We start from the raw sequence: 12376 nt of genomic DNA, 5'->3' as shown, positions 1-12376 counted from the left end.
GCCTTTGTATAAATACTATAAAAATAGTAGAAAGTGAGCAACCAGCTGAAAGTTAGTCGAGGAGACCTAAACCGCATATCATTTGCATCTCATTGTCGGCTACATGGACTGTGTGCCTGGAACGGTGCTCTCTTTTCAAACTCGTAGGTATATAGAGATTCCATTCTAAATTTCTTGTACACGCATTAGTCTTAATGCTCGCTTCGCGAGCGGCCTTCGGCCGCTCTCGCTGCGCTCGCTAATATGTAACAGGTCTGACCTGAGAGCGAGCGCAGCGTAGGGTACATCGTCATTGATGTTTTCAGGCAATAGCATGCTAATTTCTGTGTTTGATGCATGATCATGATGCATATCTTGGCCATTATTCAGGTTGAATTGTTGTCAATTGTTTTCTAGAATAACATTTATAGCCATTTAACTCGGAAATGCCAAGTTCACTAGCGAAAATTATTTAAAACTGGTAAATTATATGATTCCGATCAGTTTATTATATTAAACAGGGGCGGGTACAGAGGCAGTCTAATGTAAATCACGTATTTGATATTCCCGTCGGCAGCTCTCAGCACACGATTTTTAATTCTCGCGTGAGTTGACCGTTCGTTCTCGCGAGAGTAGGCTTGTTTCAAAATGGCGGCGCCTAGTGATGACCGATCCGGGCCTTCAAAAGTGATCGAAAATAGTCATTTTGAAACAAATTTCACACTTTCTTTGGAACAGAGAGATTCTTTTGTCGGCAATACACATTGTCGAGTAGTTTTGTGGTAGATGATATCTTTAATTTCACGCAATCCGTGTAAAAGTATTCAAGATGGCCGCCTCCATGGAACTGTGCTCCCTTTTCAAACTCGTAGGTATATAGAGATTCCATTCTAAATTTCTTGTACACGCATTAGTCTTAATGCTCGCTTCGCGAGCGGCCTTCGGCCGCTCTCGCTGCGCTCGCTAATATCATATTTTACACATTGTAATCTGCTTATGTGAACAGCCCTCTGGAAACACTTATATAGTTTCACAATCTATGCCAAAATATACAAGTGACACCATTGCCCAGGTTCAGTCTACGGCAAGAGTTGACCATTGCCCAGGTTCAGTCTGAATTAAAACTTGAACTGACCCAAAAAAACTACAATTTCGTCAAGAAATGAATTCGTCGATTTCAGAAAATGGTAGAAATTTATTTGGCCGTCATTAGCCGTGGACCAATAGCCCCTGTGTACATGTACTTGACTTTAATCGTGAAGTAAAGGATAAATCAGAGTGAAAACAATAAAATTCTTTCTCAGGATTTTTTTTTCTCGGTAGTATATGCTCATTCGAGTGTAGGGTACACCAAGACTAAAGTGTAAATCCAAACTTTGATTAAAGCAATCCTGGAAGAATTTTTACAGCCTGCCTTAACAGCGTCTGTCGAAACCCCGTGCTGCGAAGGAGTAATTGAATATTGAACATGCGTTGAGTTGTTGAGATTACCAATAAACTTCCACTAAAAGCTGTAGGTTTTGATGTGATGTCAAGTACAGTTTATTTTTGGTGAAACATAATTTCTTTTCCTGATCTCAAAATCCTGCAAAAATGCCTAATTTTCAGTCTGTCAAAATATATTGCGTATGTTTTTTTACTTAATTTTAGTATTCATTTGTCAAAAGTAACGCTTCGTAACGTGCACAATGTATTATAAAGGCCGATTACTTTCCTTGTTCAACATAATATAAAGGATAATGATAAAAACTGGATTTTGTATCAAACAAAAACGACAAGAATGTTATCAAAAGTTACATTTTTTTCCTAATTGCGGGCATGGGGTTAGGGTAGATGTGAAGAAGACATGCTCCTACGTATTTCATATTAGGACCCGATGTATTGCATTCGGCTTCAGACATATTTGTGTCGGCTACTGAAGTGCCCTAGTAAACTACTGGTGACAGAGAAAAGGGGAGAATAGGGTAATAAGAGCAAATATATTCTATAATTTAGTGTATTATAGTTTCAATACTTTATACTTTGTCTGTAACCAAAGTATTTTGCTTTTTATTTCGTTTTTTACGTCGAAAACAAGCGTTTCAGCTGAAGACGCCCTGCATTAAAATACCTCACGGCCAGACTCTAGGAGAGAAAAAAAATCTTGTTCATCGGATTTTTGGACCAAGATTTAGGAGCGGCATGCGAACTTTTTTTCAGGCCAAGAGTAACCGCGGTCCCTCGGACATTGCTGCTTGGGTGCAGACAAGGCAAAATAATCTTTTCCCTTTTTAGGCTAACCAGAAATATTTCAGACTGATACTGGTTATTGAATTCAATACTATATTTCTCAACAATAACATAGGGGATTACATATACAGTCGGTGTTTGTACAACATATTCTGAGTATTTCAACATGCTCTCAGAATAAAACTGATATGCACAGCAAATCACTGAAATCCAACAATTCAGTATTGTCCTTCAATATCCTCCTGCTAGAACCTAGCATCTGAGTTTTTTCAATTTACTTTGGCCCCATGTCTTGGCCTCTTTACCGCTGTCCTGACACATTTTACACAATGGTCTAACAACTCTGGATTGTGATCTGAGTGAAGTTATATAGTCATCGTTCAGAAGGTTCTCTTGTCATCCAAAATAGAAACAGCAAGCTTCAAATGATACTATTGTTGCACTGTAGAAAGTTGTTTCTACTGAAGTATGTACAATGCAGGAGTATGAATTTGCCGAAATAAAAACAAAACAAAACAAAAAACAAAAAAAAGACAATCAAATCGGGCAATAGAGAAGCGGCGATTCCGATGAACAATTTTAAGTTTTCTTTCTGGCCCACAAAAATCAATGTGCATTGATTTGTCCTCACCACCAATTTCTTTATTCTTCCATTCTCACCAGTTTGAATACATTGTAAAGATTAATCACTTGAAAGGCCGTCTATTATTCCCTGAAATATGTTGTCGCAGAGCATTTTCGTCGGAGATCGACATATTACGTATTTTCTTCGCGTTTTGAACTACCGAGGGCGCTGTGAGCGCCAACATGATAGGCTGAGAGCAGAGCGCAAAGTAAAAGCTATAGCGACGTCACGCGTTTGTTCTATCTGCAAATAGAACGCAACAATACCACAGCTAGCAACGTTGTTCGAATCACTTGCGAAGCGTCAGCACTGCGCACACAAAGAAACTTTCAAACTGAGCGATAAATCTTGTGATTTCTACAGAAAACGTAAAAAAATGGGTAGCAGACTTTCAAGGCAGCCTAACATCTTCGACAGAATTGTCTTGCAAAGGTGAGTTAACGAGTGAATTTGGCTCTACAAAACAATGAGTGTTGAGAAGCTACATGAGTGTTGAGAAGCTACAGCCTATCTGCAGTAGCAACATATGCACGGCGAAACAGAGCATGGCAATGACAACTAACTACTAGTCTTTGTGACTTCATAAAGTGTTGTAACATTCTCTCTGCAGAAGTGCATTCTTTAAATAAGCTAGATTGCCTAATATGAATTTGACCGTGTACTTGAGGATAGCTTTTAAATTCTAACAGGTTTCAATGTGATATTGGCCTGTGTAGTATACAGATGTCCTCGTGGGAAATTACAGTGCTCGATGCTAAGCAGAGCGTTATAAGTAAATAAACAAATTACTTGAAGTACAAAGTAATGATAATCTATTACTTAAGTTTCATGCACACACACACACACACACACACACACACACACACCCCCCCACACACACATATATATATATATATATATATATATATATATATATATATATATATATATATATATATATATATATATATATATATATATATATATATATATATATATATATATATATATATATTCTTGATAAATTCATCTTTGTAGAGAGGAAGAGGAGAAGTATGCAGAATTGCTTCAGAAGTGGGAAGCTGCGCAAGTTCATCTTGTTGCGATAGAGGAGAGGGTTGAGAAAAAGAGCAAGAAGAAGAGGCGAATTTTTAGAAAAAGAGCGAGGAAAGAAATCCAAGCCAGAAGGAAATCCTTGACGCTGTCTGGGATATCAGAAATGAATTCGTCAGCGAGATAAAGAAACAACGCTTGGTGGCGTACTATAGAATACAAAACCAGGAGAAGAAGGAACAGATAGAACGAGAAAGAAAGCTATTAGAAGATGCACAAGAAAGTCTGAAGGAGAAAATTGAGAAAATTAAAAAGAGAGAAGCGGCTGAGAGTTGCAAGGAATATATCAAGGAAAGAAAAGCTTGCCAGGGCGAGGATGAGGTCATCGAACGTGAGATGGCCGAACGAAGGGAGAAGATTACTCAGGTTAGGATGCGCAGTGCACAGAAAAGAGAAGAGAGAGCTGCCCTCCAAAAGGATAGGTCATTCGGAGATTATCTCACTAAACTAAAAGCCATGGCCAAGATCGAGTGAGAGGGAAGTTTTTACAGACTCAGCGTTGCAATTGCGTAACAACTGGAACTTTTCATTACAAGAACTTCCGATTCAAGTTGAGGAATAGAATCTATCAAAGCGTTCCCTCGCAAACAAATCTTCTTTGGACGGTTTCGTTTCCAGATTGTTTGGCGATAACGGAAATGTAACAAAACATAGCACGGTCAGTGTTTGTTTCCAAGGAAAACACTGACAAAACAGTCAGCGGCTGTATGGCCATTGGAGGATTTGAAACCAGTTATGTCTTCAATTGTTGGAAAAAAGCCTTGGAGACGTAGAGACTGCATGATAAAAAATTAACATAACAGAGAATATTAAAGACATTTTTCACTTCATGGTTTTAATCATTGATGCAATTTTTAATCTCAAGTAGTTCCATTTTTCGATATACATTTCATTTTACTCTTTAAGTTGGAATTGTCCCCTGCAATGATTTTATTGTCGTTTTCTTTCATGACGTCAATAAACGGTGATCGAGAATGAATGTTGCCTCCGGTTAGAGTCTTTGTAAGCATCTATGTGTTGATCACGGTTAGAATTAATCCTCGTCCTTAATTCGGCCATAATGATATTCATGACGCAGAAAATTAATAATACTTACAAAATCTGAAATCTTAGGTTTGTCCTCCCTCGGAATGTCCAACTCACTTTGAAGGAACTGCGCCCTCAATGGTCACATTTTGATAAGTTGGGGTGCCCTGAAGTGAGGTGGAATGGTAAGAACTGCCAAAATTTGTCAGGAAACAACGTTCCATGTTATAGACGTGATCATTCATACCCTATTTCTTTGTCACCATGTATTTAAGTTGCAAATTACTCGTTAGATTTTGTTCACTTTGGTGTGTCCCAGCTTTTTCTGTCAGGTTCAACATATTTTTCAGAAATGATTCAAGTCCTGAAAGCTCCGTAATATTTTGCCATAACTTCATAAAAATGTAGACTTAAACTGGTGTATTGTGGTGTACCGTTCAAAATAAGACTTGAATTGTATTACAGAGGAAACACACCAAAATTTAACAATCAGGATATCCAAGATATTACCAGAGTGGTTGTTACATTCATGCTAGGTGTTTCAAAGTTCGTGTATAAGTAAATATTATATTTTTCTTTAAGCAAGGGGAGGGTCTACTCGAATTTAAAAGTATTATTACTGATTTTTCCAGATGTTGCGCTCTGATAAATCATATGAACAAAAATAAACGGAAAAGGTGATCCCTTGTTGAAATCTCCCTCATACTTTTACCTTTTCCAAAAAAGCAGAGAATCTAAAGTTCTGACAACAGTAACAATAAATAGTTTAACATGCAGGATGAGGGTATAGTACATGCTTGGGACAAAAAGTCCGTATTTTGTCATTTCATGATAAAGTATTTGAAGTTGACACTACAGCATACCTAAATTCCATTTAGATCTGTGCTTCTCTACGAAGAAAAAAACAGTCTTTCTGTTTTTCATTTACCGTAAACTGTGCTTGCTTACGATCGAAACTTTGACAGCCCGAGGCGAGGTAAATGCTGCTTTTCCAACGACAGCGCCATCAAGCGTCAGCGTTTCCAAATTAAATCCCACGGGAGATTTTGTTGAAACATTTGAACGGTGGTGCGGTCAAGCTACGGTCAGTAGATCCGGCCTCGCTTCTACGAATACTGTCCATGGTCAAATGACGATTGCGAGAGGTTGTACTGTATGAGCCCGAACTTTTGTGATTATACGGTATCTTCGAAATCTCAGCAATATCACTTTGGGTGAAAGCGAACGACGTCGATACAGATAATTCTAACCCATCATTCAAAACGTACAAAGGGGCAACGATTGTATACGAAGGAGTTTCAGAGGTCAGCAAAACTCTCAGAGGTCATCGCATCTACGGATATTCTGTGATGCTCCAGTTTATAAAAGTTGGACTGACTGTCGAAGTAGACACCGTTTGACACGTTTTACATTATCTGTGAAAATTTGCACTTTGCTTCAGAAAAAAATGTTGAAATCACAGGTACACTTTTACTGTCAAAATATCGGCATTTTATGGAGAAGTCAGCGCTGTGCTGATCTACATTGCATTCAGAATGTTGTCAATATCCAACTTTGTTCATTGGCGTGCTCTATCCTTGTGAATGATATTTTTCTCATTTCCCCCCGAAATTTTATGATTTCCGTTAACTCTAATTTTGATTTTAAATATTTCAAAATAAAAACCTGATTTTTTTCTTTCATTTTTCGGAAGGTGAAATTCCTTTTTGAGCGCTCTTTATCTCGGTTAAGACCTGCTGATATCGAATGTATACGCTTTTTAACCAAACTTTTCATTGTTTTCATTGTCCTATTAGTAAGTCATAAACAACGCATATAATTTGACTGCATTTCTGACAGGGCGATATTGATGACATGTTATCATAATTTTTGTTCAATCTGTGAAAACAAATTTTTGTGTATACTTGTCCTCCTACGTTTATACACGTCTTAGCCTACCTAACTCATCAAATGTATGTATGTATGTATGTATGTATGTATGTATGTATGTATGTATGTATGTATATATGTATGTATGTATGTATGTATGTATGTATGTATGTATGTATGTATGTATGTATGTATGTATGTATGTATGTATGTATGTATGTATGTATGTATGTATGTATGTATGTATGTATGTGCGTGTGTGTGTATGTACGTGTGTGCGTATTGTGTTCTGTTTGTTAGAGAATGGGTATGGGTGTATGTGTGTGTGTGTGTACACGATATAATATGTGTGAATGCGAACGAACTGCACACACACCCATACGGTGTATGACAGTGACCTTGTGTGTATGTGTTCGCAAAACACAATTTTACATTCTTAAAATGTTTCTTCAAAACAAAACAGAAATGTTTTCAGTATTTATTTATCATACATCCCCAATTTCCACAATATACAACTGATGAAATTAATATAATTTGAGTTTCTATTATAATCCACCATTAAGCTTATGAACGATTTTTTTCTAAGTTTGCGTCGCGTTTTTTGATCTCATTGGCTAACTTCGGGAAACCATCCCTCTGTCTGTGATGAACCAATGGACAGGCTCGTAGTACAAAGTATACAAAGTTTCTATAATTTTCTATTTCTTATCACTGGAGCTTCATTTTATACGAATAAAGGGGTTCCCTGGTACAAATAAACAACTGCAATACCATATAATTTCCTTGAACGTAAACGAATTTACATCTTCGTTGGTAGGAATATGTTTATCATAACTTTCACGTATTATCACATATTATTACCCTATTATGACTTTTGCTAGATAAAAAGACAAAAAAGGACGTGTCTGCATTTAACCTCCCTACGATCTACTTTTTCACTGTCATGCACACTCGCAAATAAAACTTTAAAACAATACTTTCAACTAAGAAAGTCTTTCTGTCACTTCTTTCATTCCTTGTATCTATCTCTACGACACACATCAAAAAACGGACCAAGTAGGGACTCTGTCGGCAGTCACTCAATCTTCGATGCTGGTTAACTGTGATCCACTTGTTGCTATGTTCACCGACATTTGAAACACACAGAGTTGATCCTTACTGAGTCCTTCGGAATTGTAAGACAGCTATCAGGGTCGGCACTGCATGGTTTCACTATTGCAGTCGATAAATTCATTCAAACACGGCTAGGTCTGTTGGCAAAACATTCATGTTCAATTCACAAAGCGCTATCAAGGTCCGACAAGACTGATGGCTAGTGGATGCAGAGAAATTTTGTTTGAATTGTTAGTAACCGAGGAAGTTAACTCATACCATCACTTTTATTTAGAGGCCCTACGAAAATCCCTTTGAGTTCGCAACCAGAGGTGTGTCCACTAACCATCAGTCGCCTTTAAGGTCCTATTTTGGTAATGTCTCTGCAACATAAGGTGCGCTTCTCGAAATTCAAAGTCAAACTTTTGCTCAAACTGTCCAAAGAGAAACTTAAAACAATACTCTTAACAAAGTAGGATAGAAATTGCGGTAACCGTGCAAATTTTGACACAGTGATAGAAACAAATTACCTTAAATTTACAAATATTTGAAATTAAAAACGACCGCCACTTATGTGTTCATTCCATGATGATGGCGAAAAATTAAACTAATTTCAAATAAAAAACAAAACCGTAAAAGCTTTGCTTAAAACGGGCCATCGAGAGATAGACAAGAAAGTATTGTAAAAATTTGAGAGTCCGCTAATCTGTATCGGTGGTGCATTTTACGTTAACACCATCGTCTGTTCGCACGGGTCGTTAGTTCCACTACAGTCTCTTATTAACTAACTCATTTCGGGGAGCATCAAGCTGCTCGGAAAAGAGACCTTGGCAAGCGAAGGTGCCTCAACACACGGTCTTCCATAGTTTTGTTCACATCGGCACATACCACTTGACTAGGATGGCGATTAAGTTTTATTTTTAATTTGTTGTTCGATTTGACCGATACAACTTACAGTGCCACCACTCTGATTCTATTGGCACTTTGCTCAACAATGATAATTGTTTGGAAGGGATCTTCCCCTGTGACACATACCCCGACAGGACCCTGCAGTGCCTCTGTACCGCAGTCAACCTGACAAATGAATGTACCCGATGAACTGAATTTCTGTACTCGGTTGTTGCTGTAATCACAGACGTAGACATTGCCGTGTAGATCATTGCATATTCCCAAAGGCTTGTTAAACTGACCATCAGCACTACCATAGGATCCAAATGAGAAGAGGAATCCACCGTCTGCATCGAATACCTTGACAGAGTGGCTACCAGTATCTGACACAAAGACTTTACCCTCGCTACTCTCCACACTGATGCCCAATGGATAACTAAACTGACCAGCTCCATAACCTTCACTTCCAAAGCATTTTATATAGTCTCCACTTTGACTGTATATTCGAATACAACGTGCAGACATATCAACGACATAAACATTGCCATTGTACTGACTAATTGCGATACCCATGACACCCTTCAGCTGATCTTTGCCAAAACATTTAATCAGCTGACCATTCTCATCACAGACCACTACCTGATTATTACCAGAGTCAGTTGTAAAGATCTTTCCATCTTCAGAGACTGCAGAGTAAAGAGGTCTAAAGCGTGTGATCTCTGTAAATTTGTAAATTGCTTGATGTTTTCCTTGTAAGGTAAATGATTGTAGCCTGTCATTGTCTTGATCATCTACTATCACGTGACCACTCTTTGTCATCGTTACTCCCAAAGGGCTACTCAGTTGTCCAATCCAAGAACCCTTCCCTCCGAATGTTCTCACTGTACCTTTCTTTGGACCTACCACAACTGTTACCGGCGAACCCTGCACGGCTTGTCCGTCTACCGACACTGACAATTCATGTTTTCCTTCAGCCTTCGCACAGTACGTCAGAGAAAATGTTCTATCGTAGTTATCGGTTACTGTCACGTGTTCAGATTTGTCATCCGGTGTCTTCATCAAAGCGGTGATTCTCTCCCGTGTAACCTTGGTTCCACCTGTCCGAGAACCCGTAACCTGTAGTGTTAGCGTTATCTGTTCATCAACTCGGGAGTATTCTGACACGCCGCACAGTTCATACCTCTTCTCCTCGGTGATCTTTATCGTGCCTAGAGTTTTCGTTTCACAGAAGTTGTCTGTAGACTGGAACTCTACGTAATTGTCGCCTACCGGTTCACATTTTGTTGTAACTTTCAATAATTCCCGGATCTGTGACGTCATACTATTCTTTGCAGACATCAACTGTGAAGCGTTTCCGTACTGCATTAACTTGTCAGCGTAGTCTCTGGTTGCTGCGATGTCATTTTCCGTGCATTCTAGATCCTTCAGTTGTGCTTGCAGATTTGTTTTTCTTTCTTCGTGCTCAGTTTTCAGTTGTTGAAGTAGGCTATCGCCGTTCTCTCGTATTTTGTGAGTGGTTTCTTCAATTGTCTTCTCCATATGAACTTTGACTTTCATTATCTCTTCCTGGAAACGACTGTCCACTGACTCTGTCATCTGTTGTACAGCTGCCTTGCTTTCGCCAGCTTCGTTTTCCTTGATTTGCAGTTCCTGTGTCATCTTTGTGAGCAGCTGTTTGTACTCGGCCGCTGCATCGTCCAGATATCTGAATTTGTGTTCTGGACGAGGGTGATCTATAGCTGTGCATTCGAGACAGATTGTCACCTCGCACGTATCGCAGTAGAATTTGACCTGGTTATCATGGTGTTTACTACAGTAGGCCGGGGGTCGTACCGAGGCAGGATTGTTAAACTTTGCCCTTTGGTATTCATCGATGGCTATCAGGCGATGGGATCGTGCGATGGGCATGTACCTGTGAGCTTTTACACAATGCTCACAGAAGTTGATAGAACAATCGATGCACCTCTGGTGAATGTCCCAAATATCACAAGCCTCACATTTCTTCAATGTTGCTTTCTTCTCGTCTTGCTTGTCAAATTCCTCAACCAGTTGATTGACAAACAGGTTGGCCGACAACGCAGCCACACCTCCAGCAGGAAGTTCGTGCGAACGACGACATATTGGACACGTCAGTTCGCCTCTCTTCTCCACGATCTTTCTCAGGCATTGCTCACAGAACGTGTGTACGCACGGTAGAATTTTAGCGTTTTTGTATCGTTCTGAACAAACGCAGCAACTCAGAAAATTATCGTCGATGTTTTTAAGTAAAGTCGATTCTTCCTTGCTTGCCATAGTCGTAACTACGATTAGCGACACGACCCGTTCAAGCAGAGAACGGCTCCCTAGCATTGTGGAAAAATACATAGTCTCAGATAGTCTGCTGGCGCGATGGCGCCTGCCCCATTCTGATAGAGGCAGTTCCCGAGATAAGGAGACAGGCCGTTTTCATTGGTCGCAAAAATAACGCCCAGGTCTAAAGCGTTGCAGGGCGCATGCGCAGATTATTGCCATGCTGCCTTACGTTTTGAGAGGACGTATATGTAGTAGGCGACGCTCCCTGCGTTTGATTGATTCTTCAGGAATCCTGTCGAATCACGTTATGTTACAATTTTTCAGTGTACGAAATGTTACCCAAGCAGCTGCACGTCATGAAATCGAAAAACTGTATACGATCTTGAACACTGGACCGCAAGTGTAATGTAAGCTAGCAAAACCCACAGTGGAGTTGCCGTGTACGCTTTGAGACACGCTTACGGTCCCCTAGCCCTGCGTACGATGCTGTGTGTTCCGCTACAGCTAATAGCCCCGCTCACCACAGCCCTGCAAAGACCCGTACGTAGAGTTGGTGACTTCAAATCCATTTTTGGACTTGACGTAAAAAGCCAAATTACTGCCGAAATTCAGCGTTCTTGGGCCCAAGTCGTATCCCTGCCTACCTCAGCTACTCGATCGCTTCCAAAAATGCCAGTCTTTTATTCTTTTTTCGTAAATAACCGTCGATGTCGGCAACTCTCTCGCTAGCCCTGCGTACGTACGCAGTATACGCTGTGTGTCAGCGAGAGAGTTGCCGACATCGACGGTTATTTACGAAAAAAGAATAAAAGACTGGCATTTTTGGAAGCGATCGAGTAGCTGAGGTAGGCAGGGATACGACTTGGGCCCAAGAACGCTGAATTTCGGCAGTAATTTGGCTTTTTACGTCAAGTCCAAAAATGGATTTGAAGTCACCAACTCTACGTACGGGTCTTTGCAGGGCTGTGGTGAGCGGGGCTATTAGCTGTAGCGGAAACACACAGCATCGTACGCAGGGCTAACGGTCCCCACATTTGTGGAGGGACCGTGATAGAGAAACTACTACAGGGCAACTCCACGTACCTGAGGTATAACCAGGGTCCCTCCTCAATGGCATGAGACCTTGCTATAACGTTGTGCTACATCGATTCTCAGAGTGCTGTTCTGCGCGGTAGAAGGAGAGAAGCGGTAACATTTGATAATTTTTAACATAATGACCGTAGGTCATCAAGTTATTGTGATGGGGTTGAGTGGATGTCGGAGAGTGAAAATTGTCCGTAAACG

At 39.9% G+C, this 12376-nt stretch overlaps 1 protein-coding gene across 1 annotated transcript; it reads right to left on the bottom strand.

The window, feature by feature from the left end:
* Window positions 1-8863: 8863 nt before the first annotated feature.
* Window positions 8864-11092, bottom strand: LOC139132085 (tripartite motif-containing protein 2-like). The gene has a single exon (XM_070698475.1). It carries the CDS (start codon window positions 11090-11092, stop codon window positions 8864-8866), a length of 2229 nt encoding a protein of 742 aa, XP_070554576.1.
* Between the last annotated feature and the right edge of the window lie 1284 nt (window positions 11093-12376).

The sequence above is a fragment of the Ptychodera flava genome, chromosome 4 (genome assembly GCF_041260155.1).
Source record: "Ptychodera flava strain L36383 chromosome 4, AS_Pfla_20210202, whole genome shotgun sequence".
NCBI lineage: Eukaryota > Metazoa > Hemichordata > Enteropneusta > Ptychoderidae > Ptychodera > Ptychodera flava.
This window is presented reverse-complemented; position numbering and strand designations above follow the sequence as displayed.